The sequence below is a fragment of the Salvelinus fontinalis genome, chromosome 36, assembly GCF_029448725.1.
Source record: "Salvelinus fontinalis isolate EN_2023a chromosome 36, ASM2944872v1, whole genome shotgun sequence".
Lineage (NCBI taxonomy): Eukaryota > Metazoa > Chordata > Actinopteri > Salmoniformes > Salmonidae > Salvelinus > Salvelinus fontinalis.
Window position 1 is genome coordinate 5,767,450 of NC_074700.1, and position 21,788 is coordinate 5,789,237.

Below are 21,788 nucleotides of genomic sequence, written 5' to 3' on the forward strand. Positions count from 1 at the left end.
TGCGCTGCAGTACTTAATGCAGCTGGTGGCCACACCAGATACTGACTGTTACTTTTGATTTTGACCCCCCTTTGTTCAGGGACACATTATTCTGTTTGTTAGTCACATGTCTGTGAAACTCAGTTTATGTCTCAGTTGTTGAATCTTGTTATGTTCATACAAATATTTACACATGTTAAGTTTGCTGAAAATAAACGCAGTTGACAATGAGAGGACGTTTCTTTTTTTGCTGAGTTTATAAAGGGTTAAATACATATTCCTTTTTTTTACAATTTCTTTTTCCTGACCATTCTTATGTCTCTCAGATATATGACAGACACTTCAGAACAAACTTAAACAAATCTACTTTGAAACAAAAGTATACACCTCATACACATGGTTATGGGCTTTAAAAAAAAAAGACACCTGTAACATTTCAGATGTAGAGTTGAAATGTATTACATTTTGAGTTTGCATCCCAAAATTGCACTTTATATACAGTAGTTTGAACAGATACAAACCAGTATTTGGTTTGTCTTTCCAAAACATCCATTACAAAGTCACACATTATCGTATGCATACCATATCAGACACAAATACTCTCGATCCAACACATGTACCAAATAACATATTATCCTCCTACTGTGGCTCACTCCAGGGTGTGTTGTTGTGAGGAGTGTGTTTCCTGTGCAGCAATCACCTGGTAACTCCTGTTGTGATGGAAAATGTGGAAGTGATGCGCTGTGTACTTCCTCTCGAAAGGAAGGGTCTTAATCTTTCACTGCCGTGTGTGTGTGTGTGTGTGTGTGTGTGTGTGTGTGTGTGTGTGTGTGTGTGTGTGTGTGTGTGTGTGTGTGTGTGTGTGTGTGTGTGTGTGTGTGTGTGTGTGTGTGTGTGTGTGTGTGTGTGTGTGTGTGTGTGTGTATTGATTCAGATCTCGGAGGTTTGCTGTGGATAGGTGGATGGATTCTGCATGCCCGATTTAACTCTCTCTGAGTTTTACAGATTAAATATGTTTTTTCCTGTTAAGCATTGCGAATCACATCCCTTATTAATAGCATGCAGAGCATTGGGAAAATACTCTCAACACGACTGTTGATGGCTCACTGCTTTGGCAGAAACACATGTTGAAAGATGGGAACATAGACTGTATCAGTCTTGGGACCACATTGTCAACTTATCTCTTTTCCTCTCTTAAAACCTCACTAGGGTAGGGAGCACTATTTTCACCTCCGGATGAAAGGCGTGCCCAAAGTAAACTGCCTGCTACTCAGGCCCAGAAGCTAGGATATACATATAATTGGTATATTTGGATAGAAAAGACTCTAAAAATCCATTCAGGAAGTGGGATTATTTAATGTTTGTAGTTTTCTATTGAATGCCATTACAGTATGCATTGACTTATGACTCAAATTGCACTTCCTATGGCTTCCACTAGATGTCAACAGTCTTTAGAAATAGATTCAGGCTTGTATTCTGAAAAATGAGAGAGTAAGACCAGTCTGAATGAGTGGAACCTTGGAAGTCGCCAGACCTGTTTCCTGCGCACGACCGAGAGCGTGCCTTTCTTGTTTTCCTTTTATATTGACAAATCTTTTGTCCGGTTGAAATGTTATTGATTATTATGACTAAAAACAACCTGAGGATTGATTATAAACATCGTTTGACATGTTTCTACGAACTTTACCGATACTTTTCGTCTGTCTGTTGTGACTGTATTTGAGCCTGTGGAAAACTGAACAAAACGCGCGAACAAAACTGAGGTTTTTGGATATAAAGAGGGACTTTATTGAACAAAACAAACATTTATTGAGTAAATGGGAGTCTTGTGAGTGCAACCATACGAAGATCATCAAAGGTAACTGATTAATTGTATTGACTATTTCTGACTTGTGTAACTCCTCTACTTGGCTGGTAACTGTTTGTAATGATTTGTCTGCTGGGCACTGTTCTCAGATAATCGCATGGCATGGTTTCGCCGTAAAGCCTTTTTGAAATCTGACACCGTGGTTAGATTAACAAGAAGTTAATCTTTAAACCGATGTATAACACTTGTATGTTTTATTAATTTTTATAATGATTATTTCTGTTTTTGAATTTGGCGCTCTGCAATTTCACTGGATGTTGGCCGAGTGGGACAGTAGCGTCCCACACCGCCTAGAGAGGCTAAATCTGTCAGAGCCGTGTGGTGGCAGGGAAGTCAGGCGCAGGAGAGTTAAACTGAGTGTAAATGGAGACTTTTAATAAATGTCCACTTAACATCCTCCAAACACGAAAATGTACATACATAAAATAAACATGGGTACGAGGACCCGTCGCGCACCTATACATCAATAAACAACAGTTGACATAAAACAATCTCTGACAAAGACATGAGGGGAAACAGAGGGTTAAATACACAAGAGGTAATGGATGTGATTGAAAACAGGTGTGTGGGAAGACAAGACAAAAGCAATGGAAAATGGAAAATGGATCGATGATGGCTAGAAGACCGGTGACGTCGACCACTGAACACCGCCCGAACAAGGAGAGGCAACGACTTCGGAAGAAGTCGTGACAAAATCTCAGCACACTTCCCCCAATATATTTTGTTTTCTTCCTCTCCGCTCCATCGCTCTCTTATATATGGGCCACATCTGTATCGAGCAAAAGGACAATATAGGAATAAAATGGAATCATATTAAACAGGTTCCGACACCTGCCACATGTGCCAGGGGCTACAGTCCATTACGGATTACAGCCATGATCTGCGCAACAATGCCTCTCAGACAAACTCAACGCATTTTATGAACGCTTCGACAATAACAACACCGTGCCGTGCATGAGGAACCCCACCGACCCAGAGGACTAGGTGATCTCGTTCTCTGGGACTGATGTGAGTAAGGTCTTTAATCTGGCGCTATTCCAGGGCGCGTTCTCAGAGCATGCACAAAACAGCTAGCAGGCATGTTCATGGTCATTTTCAACCTGCTCATCGTCACCAAGCTTAGGACCCTGGGACTGAACACCTCCCTCTGCAATTGAATCCTGGACTTCCTGACGGGCCGACCCCAGGGGATGAGGGTAGGCAACATCACCTCCGCCACACTGGCCCTCAACACGGGGGCCCCACAGGGGTGTGTGATTCTGTACTCCTTGTTCACTCACAATTGCATGGCCACGCACGACTCCAACACCATCAAGTTTGCTGACGACACGACAGTGGCAGGCCTGATCACTGGCGACGATGAGACAGCCTACAGAGTGGAGGTCAGTGACCTGGAGGTGTGGTGCTGAGACAACAACCTCTCCCCTCAACATCAGTAAGTTCAAGGAGCTGATCGTAGACTACAGGAAACAGGGGGGGGGGGGGGCACACCCACATCGACTGGGCTGCAGTGGAATGGGTCTAGAGCTTCAAGTTCCTTGGTGTCCAAATCACTAAGGCCTTAAAATGGTCCACACACATGCACACTGTTGTGAAGAAGGCGCGACAGCGCCTCTTCCCCCTCAGGAGGTTGAAAAAGTTTGGCAAGGGCTAGCATATCCTCAAAAAGTTTAACAGCTGCACCATTGAGAGCATCTTGACTGGCCACATCCCTGCGTTGTATGGCAACAGCACCGCCCTCGATCGCATGGTGCTACAGAGTATGATGTGGACATCCCAGTACATCACTGGGGCTGAGCTCCCTTCCGTCCAGGACCTCTAAATCAGGCGGTGTGAAAGGAATCGTTAAAGACTCCAGCGACCCAAGCCACAGACTGTTCTCTCTGCTTCCGCACGGCAAGCGGTACCGGTACATCAAGTCTGACACCAACAGGCTCCTGAACAGCTTCTGTCTCCAAACCATAAGACTGATAAATAGTTAACAACATGACCCCACGAACTGAGCTGACCCTTGTATTTTATTTGTATTTTTGTGTCTCTATGCACACTCACAGGACTCTAAACATTGACGCACAGGGACACTCCAAAATATTCACACCCCTTGACTTTTCCACATTTTATTACGTTACAGCCTTATTCTAAAATGTATTAAATAAATACATTTCCTCAGCAATCTACACACAATACCCCATAATGACAAAGCAAAAACAGGATTTTGGACATTTCTGGAAATGTATTAAAAACAAAAAACAGAAATACCTTATTTACATAAGTATTCAGACCCTTTGAGACTCAAAATTGAGCTCAGGTGCATCCTGTTTCCATTGATCATCCTTAAGATGTTTCTACAACTTGATTGGAGTCCACCTGTGGTAAATTCTATTGATTGGACATGATTTGGAAAGGCATACACCCTTCTGTATGAGGTCCCACAGTTGAATGTGCATGTCAAAGCAAAAACCAAGCCACAAGGTTGAAGGAATTGTCCGAAGAGCTCCGAGACAGGATTGTGTTGAGGCACAGATCTGGGGAAGGGAACCAAAGCATTTCTGCAGCATTGAAGTTCCCCAAGAACACAGTGGCCTCCATCATTCTTAAATGGAAGAAGTTTGGAACCACCAAGACTCTTCCTAGAGCTGGCCGCCCTGCAAAACTGAGCAATTGGGGGAGAAGGCCCTTGGTCAGGGAGGTGACCAAGAACCCGATGGTCACTCTGACAGAGCTCCAGAGCTCTGGTGAAATGGGAGAACCTCCCAGAAGGACAACCATCTCTGCAGCACTCTACCAATTAGGCCTTTATGGTAGAGTGGCCTGACAGAAGCCACTCCTCAGTAAAAGGCACGACAGCCCGCTAAAGACTCTCAGACCACGAGAAACAAGATGATCTGGTCTGATGAAACCAAGATTGAATGCCAAGTGTCACGCCTGGAGGAAACCTGGCACCATCCCTACGGGGAAGCATGGTGGTGGCAGCATCATGCTGTAGGGATGTTTTTCAGGACTGGGAGGCTTGTTAGGATTGAGGCAAAGATGAACTGAACAAAGTAGAGAGAGATCCTTGATGAAAACCTGCTTCAGAGCACTCAGGACCTCAGACTGGGGCGAAGGTTCACCTTCCAACAGGACAACAACCCTAAGCACACAGCCAAGACAATGCAGGTGTGGCTTTGGGACAAGTCTCTGAATGTCCTTGAGTGGTCCAGCCAGAACCTGGACTTGAACCCGATCGAACATCTCTGGTGAGACCTGAAAATAGCTGTGCAGCTATGCTCCCCATCCAACCTGACAGAGCTTGAGAGGATCTGCAGAGAAGAATGGGAGAAACTCACCAACAGCATGCTAAGACAAGCACCGAAGGTGCTTCAACAAAGTACTGAGTAAAAGGGTCTGAATACTTGTGTAAATGTGATATTTCTTTTATATATTTTTTTATACATTTGCTAAAATTTCTGAAAACCTGTTTTTACTTTGTCATTATGTAGATTGATCAGAAGAAAAAAAACAATTTAATCAATTGTAGAATATGGCTGTAACGTAACAAAATGTGGAAAAAGTCAAGGGGTCTGAATACTTTCCAAAGGCACTGCATATCTACCTCTATCACTCCTGTATCCCTGCACATTGTAAATATATTCTTGGAACTGACCCTGTATATAGCGTGTTCTTCTTATTAAAAAAGGTATTACTGCATGGTTAAGGATTTTAACTGTACTTGTGCATGTGACATTAAAACTTGAAACTGAAACTTGAAACTTATATCACTGATGAAATGTCAAAGGGTAAACCCCTCACTGATCAGTCAGGCTTCCCATTACGTCCCATTAAGTTTTCAATGAGATTTCATTCAGCCGTACTGGGCTACGTAGCCATTTGCAATACAGTATTTGGGATGCAGAATGAATGTTGGTAAGTCTAACTCATTCAGACAGCAGTGACCCTACAGAGGTTACAGGTGATTCTGCCCTCTGGCAATGGGAAGCAGGTAAATATATTCCACTTCCAAGCACCTACAGCTGTGTGTGCCCACACTACCTTGGGTATTCAGTGTACATGCACAGCACACAAACCCAAAACCAGACCCACTTCTGTCAATTTCGATCCAGGGGACTCATCAATGATGTCTGTATTGAGATCCATGTGTGTGAAAGAGTTCACGCTTCCATAAACACACACACACAGACACACACACACAGACAGACACACACACAGACACACACACACACACACACACACACACACACACACACACACACACACACACACACACACACACACACACACACACACACACACACACACACACACACACACACACACACACACACACACACACACACACACACACACACACACACACACACGCACACACACACTTTCTCTCTCTATCCTATCCTTTCCTCTCTATCCCCAGGCTCATTGAGGTTATTCTGTAGTGTTGGACTGTGAGGGCACCTCAGTGTGATGCTCACTGACAGGTGAACTGAGTCATTCCAACCAACCACTATGTAAAAATAGTACCATGCCTCTCATTTCTGCCCAGCTCACTGCATCAGATATATGGACACAGAACATGGAGGTCCTGAGATGGACATACCTATTCTATAGGGGATGGACACACGTGTATAGTCCAATGGACGACATACAGTATATTCAGGTGCGCTAATGGTTTTCTGCTCAAGTCTCATAATATTTAAGTGAATGAGAGCCGAGAGGTCTCTGTCTAGTCAATAAGGATTTATTGGTGCCTACATATCTCTCAGGAGTACCCGAGACATCTCTCTTTCAGGTTAGGTCGTCCTTTCTATGGTTTCCTTCTCCCTTCTTGTTTTAAAGAATATTAGATAATCCATTACTCTTCCAAATATCTCTCTTGCCCCGTTACAGCATAAGACCCTGCCTATTGGGCAAATAATCCAATCAGGTCCCTCCATTAGAGTGTCAGACCCAGCTCTCTGGGCTAATAATCCAATCCATTCCTGCCTGTAGGTCCCACTGCACCACAGAGGGGGGAGATTCGGTAGTTGCCCCTAACCACTAATGCAGGACTAGATAACATGGTTCTCTACAATAATGGGATGGTCTGCAAGACCAGGACTCAGAAGGAAAGAAAACAGTCAGCATTACCATGGAAATTCCCATTATGACTGGTTGTGACCTTCTGCGATCCCACCTCGATGATTCATCATATTCGTATGGTTGTGATAGCCCGAAATGTAATTCGGACATAGTGCTGTAATGACCACATCAACCTGTACAACGTCCACCCAGTCAGCACAGTAGGGAGTAGATAGCAGCATTGTAATTGGATATTAGGCATTGGGAGGACATAGGCTACTACATGCAGGGCTGCTAAGCATTAATGTGGCTTAGCCACTGCAATATGAAACCCCAATACCTCCTGTGGCATCAGTCACTGGGGTGCCCCAAAGTGATTAATTGAATTTTGGACATTTGGATTTGAAATTGATTCAGTTCAATGTCAGAGACCCAGGGGATTCTAGAGCTGTGGGGAGAATGTTGTACACTGTAAAAAAACACAACAAAAAAACACAAATGTAGTTGTTTTAACGAATTAGTAATAATTAGTTCCAAAGCCTTTTTTTTGTTTACTTAACTTTTCAGTCCAAGTGTTACCATAGCCATTTCCTGCAGTCAAATGACTTAGTGGCCTCATAGGTGGAATGTTATTAATATTTTTCTGAATTTAAGAATTAATTAACATTATATTTTTTAAAACATGCAAAAAATCTGGTGTTTCTATGCCAAACGGTTTCGTTATAGTTCAGTCTTCTGTCTTCTGTCCGTTTGGACACACCTACTCATTCAAGGTTTTTTTTTTTTTTTTTTTTTTTTTTACTGTTTTCTACATTGTAGAATAATAGTGAAGACATCAAAACTATGAAATAACACATATGGATTCATGGAGTAACCAAAAAAGTGTTAAACAAATCTAAATATATTTTATATTTGAGATTCTTCAAAGTAATGATGACAGCTTTGTACACTCTTGGAATTCTCTCAACCAGCTTCATGAGGTAGTCACCTGGAATGCATTTCAATTAACAGGTGTGCCTTCTTAAAAGTGAATTTGTGGAATTTCTTTCCTTCTTAATGTGTTTGAGCCAATCAACCACCCCAAGGAAGGGGTGGTATACAGAAGATAGCCCTATTTGGTAAAAGACCAAGTCCATATTATGGCAAGAACAGCTCAATTAAGCAAAGAGAAACGACAGTCCATCATTACATGAAGACATGAAGGTCAGTCAATACAGAAAATTTCAAGAACTTTTATTAAAGTTTCTTCAAGAGCAGTCGCAAAAACCATCAAGCGATATCATGAAACTGTCTCATGAGGACCACCACAGAAAAGGAAGACCAAGAGTTACCTCTGCTACAGAGGATAAGTTCATTAGAGTTACCAGCCTCAGAAATGGGCAATTAACTGCATCTCAGATTGCAGCCAAAATAAATGCTTCACAGAGTTCAAGTAACAGACACATCTCAACATCAACTGTTCAGAGGAGGCTGCGTGAATCAGGCCTTCATGGTAGAATTGCTGCAAAGAAATCACTACTAAAGAACACCAATAATAAGAAAAGACTTGCTTGTGCCAAGAAACATGAGCAATTAACATTAGACCAGTGGAAATCTGTCCTTTGGTCTGATGAGTCCAAATTTGAGATTTTTGGTTCCAACCGCCGTGTCTTTGTGAGACACAGAGTAGGTGAACGGATGATCTCCGCATTTGTGGTTCCCAACATGAAGCATGGAGGAGGAGGTGTGATGGTGCGGGGGTGCTTTGCTGGTGACACTGTCTGTGATTTATTTAGAATTAAAGGCACTCTTAACCAGCCTGGCTACCATAGCATTCTGCAGTGATACGCAATCCCATGTGGTTTGCGCTTAGTGGGACTATCATTTGGTTTTCAACAGGACAATGACCCAAAACACACCTCCAGGCTGTGTAAGGGCTATTTGACCAAGAAGGAGTGATGGAATGCTGCATGAGATGACCTGGCTTCCACAATCACACGAAGTCAACCCAATTGGGATGGTTTGGGATGAGTTGGACCGCAGAGTGAAGGAAAAGCAACCAACAAGTGCTCAGCATATGTGGGAACTCCTTCAAGACTGTTGGAAAAGCATTCCAGACGACTACCTAAATTATAAAGGTTTTAGAGGAATCAGCCTCCTACTGTTTTATGACTTTCACCTTCTTCCTAAAGATTTATAAGCCCGTCGCTATTGTTGAGCATAACACCACTGATCATGTGACTTTCTTTCCAGAGTGTGTGGAAGGTTGAAGTCAGGAGAGTGTGTCGAATTGTTCCAAGCGCTAGAGATACGATTGTGGTGGCTAGAAGGTGGAAAACTGTCTGTCCACTCATTGAGAATGTCACAGGACAGGAGCAGGCTGGCCTGTCACTCAGTGGACAGAGTCACCTTTTAATAGTGGGTCTGACATTGACAGAGGACATGTGGGTTTGTTCCTATGTTACAAAACGGTGTCAAATCACCCTCAATCAGAATCTACCCGGAACACATGCACACACGCACACACACACACACACACTCGTGCTCTCTCTCTCTTCTATGTCTTTGTTTCTCTCTCTCTCTCCAACTGTTTATGCGTCACTCAATGTGTTAAATAGAGAGCCCTACATGAATATTTCACCGAATATTTCAACTCAAAAGGACAGCTTTATGTAAGCAGAATTTGATTCATGTATTGACAACACTGAACTATTTGATATGTAGAGGATTGGTTCCGGTATCGCAAACCCTCTCTCCAAAATAATTGTTTCAAGTGAATGCCGTGTTTCCAGAATGACTACTACCAGGATGAGTCAGAATATCTTCTTCAGACCTTATTGGCTAAAGCAAAGTTTTGCAATGAACATATGTGTCATCCTTTCAATGGCATATCTCCAACCCTAGATGCCTTGGGGAGAACCAGTTGGATTCATGTATCTTACATGATCAACGGACCAATCACATTTAGTCTATTATAGGTTCTAAAGGGTAAGGCACTTATGGTATTGAATCAATACCTTTCCATTTCTCACATTTCCATTTCTTACTTGGGACAGTGACCAGGTAAACAAAACCAAAGCATGGATTGCTGTCTCACCTTGTCCGAGTTTCTACAGGGTAAGGAAACCAATATGTGGTTTTGTCATTTGGTTGCACTATCCCGGGTGTTTACTGAAGGCGCTGAGGTGAAAAACATCAACACTTGACCTTTGAAGTATCACAACATCTCCCTGGGTAAGAGATACTTGACAAGATAACATACTGTATGAGTAGCCTAGATACAGTTTCTATTTACCGCTATTTACCTGGCATGTCCCCCACATGAGGGCAGTATGCAGTTGTTTAATAGGTGTAACAGATGGGCAACTTTTAAAAGTGAAACTCTATCTCAAACTCAGCCAGCATATGAAAATATAAACCTGATGTCAATAAACGTTTTCATAATGAGCGTATTGCATTTAATATTGCATTTCAGTGTGCACTCACTCATTGCACTGTAGAATACATCTGAGGCCTTGATGAAGTTACATAAACGTTTACGTTTGAGTAATTTAGCAGTCACTCTCATCCAGAGCGGTTTACAGGGGCAATTAGGGTTAAGTGCCTAGCTCAAGGCCACATCGACAAATCTTTACCCTAGTCGGCACAGGGATTCAAACCAGCAACATTTTGGTTACTGGCCCAAAAACCCTCTTAACTGCTAGGCTACCTGCATCCATCCAACTGCAGCAGTAAGATCAACCTAGCTTGTTAAACTATGTATGGCCAACCACCAGGCTATATGTGTAGGCCTATGTATTAGACCTCGACTCACACTTGGTTGGTGGCTATTTCAGGGTGGTATGGGGAGAAGGGGGTGGGTACTCCGGTACAGTGACTGGGAAATATCTCCTGATATAGAATGACCTATAATGCCTCCATGAATCCCTTTTATGGCATGGAGAGTTAGATAATAGCATTATGTGGTGGAGATGAACCCAAATAATATTTCTGACAGCAAGGACTAGTATTAAATCATAGTGTTTAGTTGGTGTGAAAGAATAATGGTTTCGAAAGGTCAACGTTGGCCTATATGGTTTCTTGATCAACAGTGACACCTGCTGGAGCCTTGAAGAAAATACAACAAGAAAGGCTTGTAGGCAGGAAGGCGCTACTTCTCAAATCAAATGGTATTGGTCACATACACGTGGTTAGCAGATGTTATTGCGAGTGTAGCAAAATGCTTGTGCTTCTAGTTCCCGACAGTGGAGCAATATCTAACAAGTAATATCTAACAATTCCACAACAAATACCTTATACAAACAAATCTAAGTAAAGGAATGGAATAAGAATAAATAAATATAAATATATGAATGAGCAATGTCAGAGCGGCATAGGCTAAGAGGCAATAGATAGTATAGAATACAGTATATACATATGAGATGAGTAATACAAGATATGTAAACATTATTAAAGTGTCATTATTAAAGTGACTAGTGTTCCATTTAATAAGTGGCTAATGATTTCAAGTCTGTATGTAGGCACCAGCCTCTCCGTGCTAGTGATGGCTGTTTAACAGTCTGATGGCCTTGAGATAGAAGCTGTTTTTCAGTCTCTCGGTCCCAGCTTTGATGCACCTGTACTGACCTCGCCTTCTGGATGGTAGCGGGGTGAACAGGCAGTGGCTTGGGTGGTTGTTGGCCTTGATGACATTGGGTGCTGTAAGGTATCCTAGAGGGCAGGTAGTTTGCCCCCGGTGATGCGTTGTGCAGACCCCACCACCCTTTGGAGAGCCCTGCGGTTGTGGGTGGGGCAGTTGCCCGACGGGATGCTCTCAGTTATGCATCTGTAAAAGTTTGTGAGAGTTTTTGGTGACATGCCAAATTTCTTCAGCCTCCTGAGGTTGAAGAGGTGCTGTTGCGCCTTCTTCACCACACTGTCTGTGTGGATGGACCATTTCAGTTTGTCAGTGATATGTACACAGAGGAACTTAAAACTTTCAACGTTCTCCCCTGCTGTCCCGTCGTGTATAGGGTGGTGCTCCCTCTGCTGTTTCCTGAAGTCCACAATCAACCACCCATTTGCACAGAAATCTGCACTTTGAATTCTGTCGTGCATGACTGGATGTCTAAACCCAGATGCAATCGGGGGATTTCTATTGGAGAAGCAGTTTCAGCCTATGTTCCTATTCTGTACCAAAGACAGTACAATATGAAGATAGGCAGAAACTGCTTCTACAATAGAAATCCCCGCTCACGCTTGTAGGCGATGTCATGGTGACATTGTCTAGCTAAGCTCATGCACAGACACACGTCTTCGGTATAACCAAAGATGTTTATAACTAATCCAAGATATACCACAACCTGTCGTTTCCAATGGGAACATATGAGTCATAGTGGGCAGAACAAGCATGAGCTAGCGAGATTCTATTGGCGTGTTCTAGTGTGTATTTGCATATTTCCGTTAGGGAACGTCTACCCTGGGAAGTGCGCGTGTGCAATAACTCAATTCGCCCTTCCACTCCTTCTAAACAACACAATTTTTGGAAACTTTGACAAAGAGTAAAGTCTACAAAACCTAGTCCACTCTGTTCTTAACAGGTTCTAGTTTTGGGAACAAAAAACTGTATTGAGATCAAATGTTTCATAGATGAAAACATTTGCTTAATGTTGGCCAAAATCCATCTCGTTCCATCTTCTATTTTTTTCTTATTTTTAAAAAATATTTTTTTATTATTATGAACAAAACAATTGTAAAAACAAAAATATACAAACAAGTACATAAACCTAACAGACAGGGGTATTACATATCGAGAAACATTTTCAATTTGTCTAAATTTCTTTTATGGTACATATTGCTTTTTTGTTTTTACACTTACTGATAATTTCATAAACATATTTCAATTCTCTCTTAAATAATGTGAAGAGCAGTTTGTTCTCCGCCCACTTCATTTTATGGATAAAGAATCTAGCATTAAAAATAAACAAATTAACAATGAAAGTTAAATCAGGGTCCATATCATTTGATCAAAATAAAACATCATATCAGAGTCTCTTACATTAACATTAATAGTTTCTTTTAAAATAAAATCTTCTAACTCACTCCAAAATCTTCTGATATAAGAAAAGTCCCAAAATAAAGGTCTTTACAGGGTAGATTCTGTGAATGAGTTTGTATGATACTTCTTTCACCTTATTAGATATTACAAATTACAATATTTGCCAGACAACAACGAGACTTTGTTCCGGTTCACTTGTCCTAGGGCTGCATTCCAGTAAATTTTAGAAGAGGGAATAGTAACATCTTGACATAGTTTTCTTATATACATGTTATTACATTTATAGATTAAAATGTAATTTCCTTCAAGCTACATCTTATTCCACTGCAAGCCAGCAGCATACTACCCTGCATACCACTGCTGGCTTGCTTCTGAAGCTAAGCAGGGTTGGTCCCGGTCAGTTGTTTTTAACGAAAATGAAAACGTGTCAGTTTGTCACTTTCACGAGGTTGGAGTAATAACATGTTCAACTACTTAAAACATTCGCTCGACTCTAGGTTGTGCCTTTAGATTTCGAGAAAATTGTATTAACAACTAAGGAATACTTTTCACTTCTCTCACTGACTTCTCAAATCCCAAACCCCGACCTGGTCTGTTTGGTCTGTTTCACAAGCGTCTCGCGATGTTGCGCCTCTGGCTTTAGAAACTCTGACTGTACTGTCATAGCGTCACGGCAGCAACACTAGCTGGATACTACCCACATTAAGACTTCCGCTTTTTGGATTTTGCCTTTAAAATAAAAGTCCACGGTACAACTATACGAAATCAATATTTTTCTGCAGCTTTGCATAGCGCATAATGTTAAAGTCATGTATAAAAAAAAGCTGACAAGGTAAAAATCTGTCCTTCTGACCCTGAACAAAACCCACTGTTCCTAGGCCATCATTGTAAATAAGAATTTGTTCTTAACTGACTTGCCTAGTTAAATAAAATAAAAATATAAGATAAAGAATATTATAAATTGGAGCACATTGAGAAATGGTTGGAGCTTAAGTAAATTAATGTCAAGAACATAACAGCCTACTGGTAAAACAACAACATTATTATAGTTTATTTACTATTGTTCAAGGATTCAATTTAGAAATGTAATGTTTAATAAAAGCCTTATTGCATTTCTGTTGTATTGCACAAACAAATTGCACTCTACAGGAAAAAAATATTGTTTTTTTGGACACACAATCAGAGTGCAGTCTACTCACTAGAGTTTCTAGAATACAAAACAGGTGAGTTTGAACTGAAAGCTACGTCATAGCAAGGGTTGCTGGACTTTTACTATGGTTAAATAGGTTGCATGGGCACCTGGACAATATACGGTACAAATATAGCACGGTAGAGTGAAAACCTTACTACCTGCCTCAGCTAAAGTGCGGTGAGAATACAGGGTCTCTACTAACCAAATATGATTCGTTTTTGAGGAGGACTGTGTAGAAAATATCCAGCAACACTTTGTTCTCCGACCTTCCATAGCCCCCAATTTGAATACACTGTAGTACACTGTGCATGGGATACATATTGGCTCATAGAAAGAAAACTATTCTACCTGTCTCATCTAAAGTGGGGCAGGAAATACTCAGCAGGGTCTCTACTAATCAAATATGTTTTTTTTTTGGGGGGGGGGGGGGGGGGGGGGGTCGTGTTCACCCTTATACTCAATGAATCTGATATACACGTTCTTAAACAACATGAATGCAAAATACAACATCTCATGTTATTGTGAATTCATTAATTGACGTTATCTCCAAATACGACCGCTTTAGTGAACCAACACATATCGGGACCACAACTACTTCCATCTACCTGAGCTTTGAAATTCCCACAATGATGAGAAAATTCATATTTCAGAACAATGTCCACAACCTTTTCATGTAATGCCAAATACTGTGGCACCAGATATTTCTGTAGTCAGTGAAGAATGACCTCCAGTTGCTTCTCATACTGCTTTAAGGAGTTCATTACTTTAACACTCAATGTTATACTTTTGCGACCACATACTTTATTTTTCATGTTTATAGATATGGCCATCCAATGTGCTTTTAAATTCACAAGAATAATTACATTCTCAAAATGCCACCAATTGTGTGCTATTCCAGGTACCTTAGGTAGAACATCTATCCTCTCAGAACATTCTGGAACTGTTGGCAAACGAAGAAGCGGGGCACATCAACACAAAGTAATCTTCCAAATTAGATTTTACAAGATCAAGGTGCACATCTTATCCCTGAACCAATCTCTAGTGCTTATTTTCTCAAAATCCTCAGTTAATGAAGACAGTTTCCACTGAGTTGGCTTGGGAATGTCTTTATGTTTTGAGGAATCACATTCCTTGCATTTGAAGGTGCATAAGTGAATGACTTCTTTCAGACCAAAGTGGAGAACCTCTACACTACTTATCCTGTCATTTGTAACTAGACAAAATGTGTCTTTGTGCAGCCATTCGTTGATTAATTCTAAACTATTTCCTTTACGCTACTGTAAAGAAGTTGTTCCTGGACCATGGATTGTGAAAATGTCCCCGAATTCAATGCTTCAAACTGTGAAATGGCCTTTTTCAAGTGAGGAGACTGTTTCACTTGGTCAGCTCTAAGTATTCACTTATAGCATTCAGAAACATTCAAATGGGTAACTAATGCGTAACACTGTTTGACCGGAATAAAGGCCAGTAACACTCTGTATTATTCAGAGCCCCATGACACCATTTATAGATTCTACAAACCCTACTGAGTACTCCCCATCCCACTTTTATATCGGCACAAATAATACATTTTATACAATACATTTTTCTCTCTAAGGCAAATACACTGAGTATACAAAACATTAAGAATACCTGCTCTTTCCATGACATAGACTGACAAAGTGAATCCAGGTGAAAGTTATAATCCCTTATATATGTCACTTGTTAAATCCACTTCAATCAGTGTAGATGAAGGGGAGGAGACAGATTAAAGAAGGATTTTTAAGCCTTGAGACAATTGAGACATGGATTGTGTATGTGTGCCATTCAGAGGATGAATGGGCAAGACAAAAGATCAACATGGGCCAGCATCCCTGTGGAACGCTTTCTACACCTTGTAGAGTCCATGCCCCAACGAATTGAGGCTGTTCTGAAGGCAATATGAGTGCTTAGGATAGGATAAAGCAATCCTTCTGCCCCCCCCCCCCCCTTAAAAGATTTAGATGCACTATTGTAAAGTGGCTGTTCCACTGGATGTCATAAGGTGAATGCACCAATTTGTAAGTCGCTCTGGATAAGAGCGTCTGCTAAATGACTTAAATGTAAATGTAAATGTAAATGTAATGGTATATTTGTACCTTAAAGTGTAGGCACGCCATTTAAACTGTATGACCACATTAAAAGACAAGTAACACTCCATATTATTCAGAGCCCAATGAAATCACACCAGATATAGATTCCACACAACCTACTGAGTACTCCCAACCACTTTTACATCAGCACAAATAATCGTTTTTCCTCTATAAGACAGTTTATGTAATGCATATGGGGCATTTATTTGCCCTTGGAACATGTGCTAAACCACAAATGTAATACAAATGTCACTTAAATATGAACAAATATGAATGATTGTTAATGTTTAGACAAATATTTTTCATACATCATGAATAAATAAATACAGGTTAATGGCACTTTTCTACTATTACGTGGGGTACTTGTACTTTGAACATTCACCCGAAATTCCATGACCCGGAAGTTAGTTTTTAAGTGTTGCTGACGAGACGCTCATTCTACCAACCACAGTAGCTAGTCTGTTAGCTAGCTAACTTTAAAGCCTGCAAAGACATGAGCCGCAAAAGGAACCACAGTTTCACTGAAACAAGCCTTTCGCCCGACCCTCAAAACGCATTCATGGACACGCCGGGGCCTACGGCGAGAGCCGACGATGATTTCTTGGAATTCGAACCCGACGAGGAGCTACTCTGCTCGGTGAACGACATCACCGAACACCTTGGGAGAAACATAACAGTGGTGCTCGAGACAGCATTGTCCGAAATCAGGAAAATTGTCAGCGTCAGGATACGCGTTCTGAAAATTGAGCTTCGGGAGAAAACAGACGAAATTGAAGTCCTTAAAGCAAGGCTGGAGATACAAAGAGACGGTAGGGACCCGTACCCCGGCGGAATGACCACCGAGGCATCATCTGTATTCCGAAAATCAGACTTACATTCGGGCAACAAGCACAGCAACGAGCCCAAGAAAGCCAAACCAGCCATGCCTGGTGTAAAGAAAGAAAACATCAATGCAATTTGCGATTATCTGATGAAAGATAAGAATTCACGGGGGGCTGAAGCGGACAGCGACCCGAGCAATCCTCCGTCTGGTAGTGACAGGGACAGCCGCCACGACCCCCAGCCGCACTCCCTCAACCTGTGGCCGGACACCATCCCTGACGCGGGGTCTGGGGATGAGGAGTCGGACTCGAACACGGATGACCTATTCGGCATACTACCATCGGGAAGCAAACGGATCTACGACTACGAATGGATGACGGGTGTGGAGTACACGTCGGATTTGAAAGGTAAACTCACCAATCACTGTTATGTGCATTGGCCATGTAGTAGGGCATACATTGGGAATTGATATGCAGGATTCTGTCCAGTCTTGCACCATTGCATGTGTCTGTGTAAAGGCTGTATAGGCCCACTTGACTTTTCTGTAAATGGGCATCATAAAAGCCAAACCATGTGTTCGTTTATGCAGGTATGAGGGAGCCTAAATGTGAGACAATACCAGACGAAGAAGAGAAAGACGAGGAAGAGGGTGATGAGTCAAACGAAAGGGATGGTGGATTGGAGCATCCCTCAGCACCTTTCTCCCGTGACGCCCACACCCCTGACTTTCCCCTGGCCCCACAGGGCTCTTCGGGAGGGGAGGGGGACGGTTCTGTGGAGGACCATGTGGATCGACTAGAACCAGGTGAGAGGAGAGGGAGAAGACCTTTACACTTCATTTCATGTCGTCATTCATTTGTGAACTATCAAAATAAAGTCGCACACTCCATGTGTAATCTCCCAGCAATTAAATGGGTATTTACCAACATTTCAGCATCACTATGCCTTCTTCAGGGTCATTCATTTGTGACATTGAGGGTCTTCATCTTTGCACATTGAATTTTTTTGCTCCATTTATTTAGCAAAAATACAACTTTTAAAAATGTTTTGCAGTGTGTCGACAACCTGACCAATCCTTATTGCTGCTGCTTTGGCTGCATGCTTCAATTCCATGCTTAGGAACTCTAGTGGACTGAGTGCAATAACTGTAATCATTAATGTGTCGGTTCACAGGCCAGCAGTTTCCCTCCCACACATACCTCTGCCCGCTGTGTGGAACCTTCTGCCCCGACTCCTTGTTCCTGGAGGAACACATCAAACTGATACACGGCAACACCACCGGCACCCACAGCGCCCTGCAGTCCACCTCCACCGCACTCCTCACCCTGGGGGAGGGTAGCAGTAACTCCAAGCGGGGGTTGGGGGTGCTGGAAGGTGGGAGCATGGCGGCTGGGTCCGGGGGGGTGAGCCTGGCAAGAGGAGGAGGAGGCGGGGGGGGTACGAGGGAGAAGAAAGTGGAAGGGGGCTACGAGTGCGGCGACTGTGGCCGCCATTTCAACTACTTGGGCAACCTGCGGCAGCACCAGCGCATCCATACAGGGGAAAAGCCCTTCATATGCCCCGAGTGTGGGGAGAGGTTCCGGCACGCTGCCCGATTGAAGAGTCACCGGCTGGGGCACAATGGCGGGCAGAGCCCCTTCCCGTGCCCCCAGTGTGGGAAAGGCTTCCCGGTGCTCTCCGGCTTAAAGAGGCACCAGCGGGTGCATACAGGGGAGAGCCCCTACGCATGCCAGCAGTGTGGGCGGCGCTTCAAGGAGCTTGGTAACCTTTATACCCACCAGAGGATCCATAGTGGTGCCACACCCTATTGCTGCCAGCAATGTGGGAGGAGCTTCCGTCACCTGGGCACCTACAAGAGCCACCGCTGCACCCCAATACAGTGACAGTGACACTTGTTACCTTGGAGCTAGGCTGGCCTACTGCTAAGTGTAGCCTAGCCATCGCAGGAGCCTATTGATTGATATGCTGTTGAGTAGACTGAGGCAGGAACATTGTCTGTCTAAAGACAAGCACCATACAGACTCAAAAGGGAGGGTGCCATGATGGGAAAGGTCAAAGTGCATCATGATAAAGAGATGAAAGCATGCCCCTGTTCCAATACTTCAGAAACACATCACTCCTTCCCAGTTCTGTGAAATAATCCATGACTTATTCAACATTATAAACTAGGTGGTTCGAGCCCTGAATGCTGATTGGCTGACAACTGTGGTATATCAGACCGTATACTGCTTTCATTACATTGGTAACAATAATAGCAATAAGGTACCTCGGGCCTTGTTGCTTAATGATGGTATAGGTGAAAGCAATATGTTTCGCCAACCCCGAGTGGCACAGCGGTCTAAGGCACTGCATCTTAGTGCTACAGGCGTCACTACAGACCCTGGTTCGATTCCAGGCTGTATCACAACTGGTCATGATTGGGAGTCCCATAGGGCGGCGCACATTTGGCCCAGCGTCGTTCGGGTTATGGTTTTGCCGGGGTAGGCCGTCAATGTAAATAAGAATTTGTTCTTAACTGACTTGCCTAGTTAAATAAAGGTTAAATAAATAAATAAAAAACAGTCAGATCAGGGATTATTTCTAGGAAGCAAGGACGGAAGGAAGGATGCATTTTAGTTGTATTCAAATAGGACCCATGTAGGCATATCCTGTTGGGAAGAGGACTCACACTACTAAAAGAACAGTGGGACTCTGCTGCCACCTTATGGACTTCTTATATTACTGCACAAATTAAGTTTCACAGTGGTACTGCTGAATGTTTTAACCTCACTTACCTACCAGCGACTATTCTGCCCAGAGCAGATGAGTTGGCATTTTATCTTCTTTTTTTATAATGACGTAACCTATATTACTGACACTATATTCTTTAGACCTTTTTGGTATGTCCACCTGCATGAAGATGACAACATCGTCATGTGAGAAATCCTCTGTTCAGTTCTATGCTACCTCTCTGGCATGTAGAACAAGGAATCAATTCGGCTCTATGGCATTTCTATCTGCAACGTTTGACAAACTGAACGCAGTCCTGATATCTGTAGCCCTTTCAAATGAACCCCTCTCTCAACAGACTAGTTATCTACACGGTTCAGGAAAACATTCAGTTCAAGGTGAATTATATGGAAAGAAAATGGCCCCCTCTTGTCTCAATTCACCCCAATTGTGTAGCTGAAAATATCCCCAATACTGTATGTGACTGTTGAACACATAACAAAAGAAAACAAAAACTGTCCGGTAAACAATTCATATTAAAACGGTAAATGTGAAATGCTAATAATTGGCAATCTGCATCCTATGTGGTGCTTTGTGTTGTGTGAGTGTACTTTCAATAATACTAATACTTTCCCCCATTGACGAAGACTTCCTTATGTGGACTAAGATAAGGAGAGGGACGTGATGTAAGGATTGGCATACTTGGAATAGAAAATGTTTAAATGGTGTACGCTTCTAAGAAACAGTCAGTGCCCAGAGTTCCTTGGTGATTTGTGTGTGTTTGTGTACTTGTTTGTATAACCAGCGGGCACTGCATTTCTGTGTCTGTGCAGCTGTGTCTTCATCTGCCCCCTGCAGAGGGACAATCAAAGGGAGATAAACATTACTACACTCCATCACTGATCACGACAAGCCCTTTACACACACACACACACACAGTGGCTCTCACTAAAGGCATCAGAATTGTTGGAAAGCCGCAGAGAGAGACAGAGCAGGAGAACGCTAGTAGCATTTTGGCCCAGTAGGCCTACATACCAGAGAGACTTCCATCCAAACATGAAGGGCAATACATTTGCAACACAAACATATTCATTCAAAACAGGCCGCTGACTGTGGAAATGTGGTCCTTTATTCTTTGCTATTCCTGATGATATGTAAAGTTAACAGACTCGGCAGGAAGCATACTGAACAAAAGTATAAATGCAATAATTTCAAAGATTTTACTGTATTTACAAATCACAATCAAATCAAATTTTATTTGTCACATACACATGGTTAGCAGATGTTAATACGAGTGTAGCGAAATGCTTGTGCTTCTAGTTCCGACAATGCAGTAATAACCAACGAGTAATCTAACCTAACAATTCCACAACTACTACCTTATACACATAGGTGTAAAGGGATAAAGAATATGTACATAAAGATATATGAATGAGTGATGGTACAGAACGGCATAGGCAAGATGCAGTAGATGGTATAGAGTACAGTATATACATATGAGATGAGTAATGTAGGGTATATAAACATAAAGTGGCATAGTTTAAAGTGGCTAGTGATACATGTATTACATAAAGATGGCAAGATGCAATAGATTATATAGAGTACAGTATATACATATGAGATGAGTAATGTAGGGTATGTAAACATTATATTAAGTGGCATTGTTTAAAGTGGCTAGTGATACATTTTTACATACATTTCCATCAATTCCCATTATTAAAGTGGCTGGAGTTGAGTCAGTATGTTGGCAGCGGCCACTAAATGTTAGTGGTGGCTGTTTTAACAGTCTGATGGCCTTGAGATAGAAGCTGTTTTTCAGTCTCTCGGTCCCTGCTTTGATGCACCTGTACTGACCTCGCCTTCTGGATGATAGCGGGGTGAACAGGCAGTGGCTCGGGTGGTTGTTGTCCTTGATGATCTTTATGGCCTTCCTGTGACATCGGGTGGTGTAGGTGTCCTGGAGGGCAGGTAGTTTACCCCCGGCGATGCGTTGTGCAGACCTCACTACCCTCTGGAGAGCCTTACGGTTGTGGGCGG

The 21,788-nt window shown here is 42.4% G+C and overlaps 1 protein-coding gene across 1 annotated transcript; it reads left to right on the forward strand.

The window, feature by feature from the left end:
- The first annotated feature begins 16,617 nt into the window (after nt 1-16,617).
- On the forward strand, nt 16,618-21,568 carry LOC129835074 (zinc finger protein 16-like). The gene is made up of 3 exons (XM_055900438.1): nt 16,618-17,449; nt 17,632-17,847; nt 18,216-21,568. The coding sequence occupies exons 1-3, from the start codon at nt 16,714-16,716 to the stop codon at nt 18,923-18,925; spliced, it is 1,662 nt and encodes a 553-aa protein (XP_055756413.1). The 5' UTR covers nt 16,618-16,713; the 3' UTR covers nt 18,926-21,568.
- The last annotated feature ends 220 nt before the right edge of the window (nt 21,569-21,788 follow it).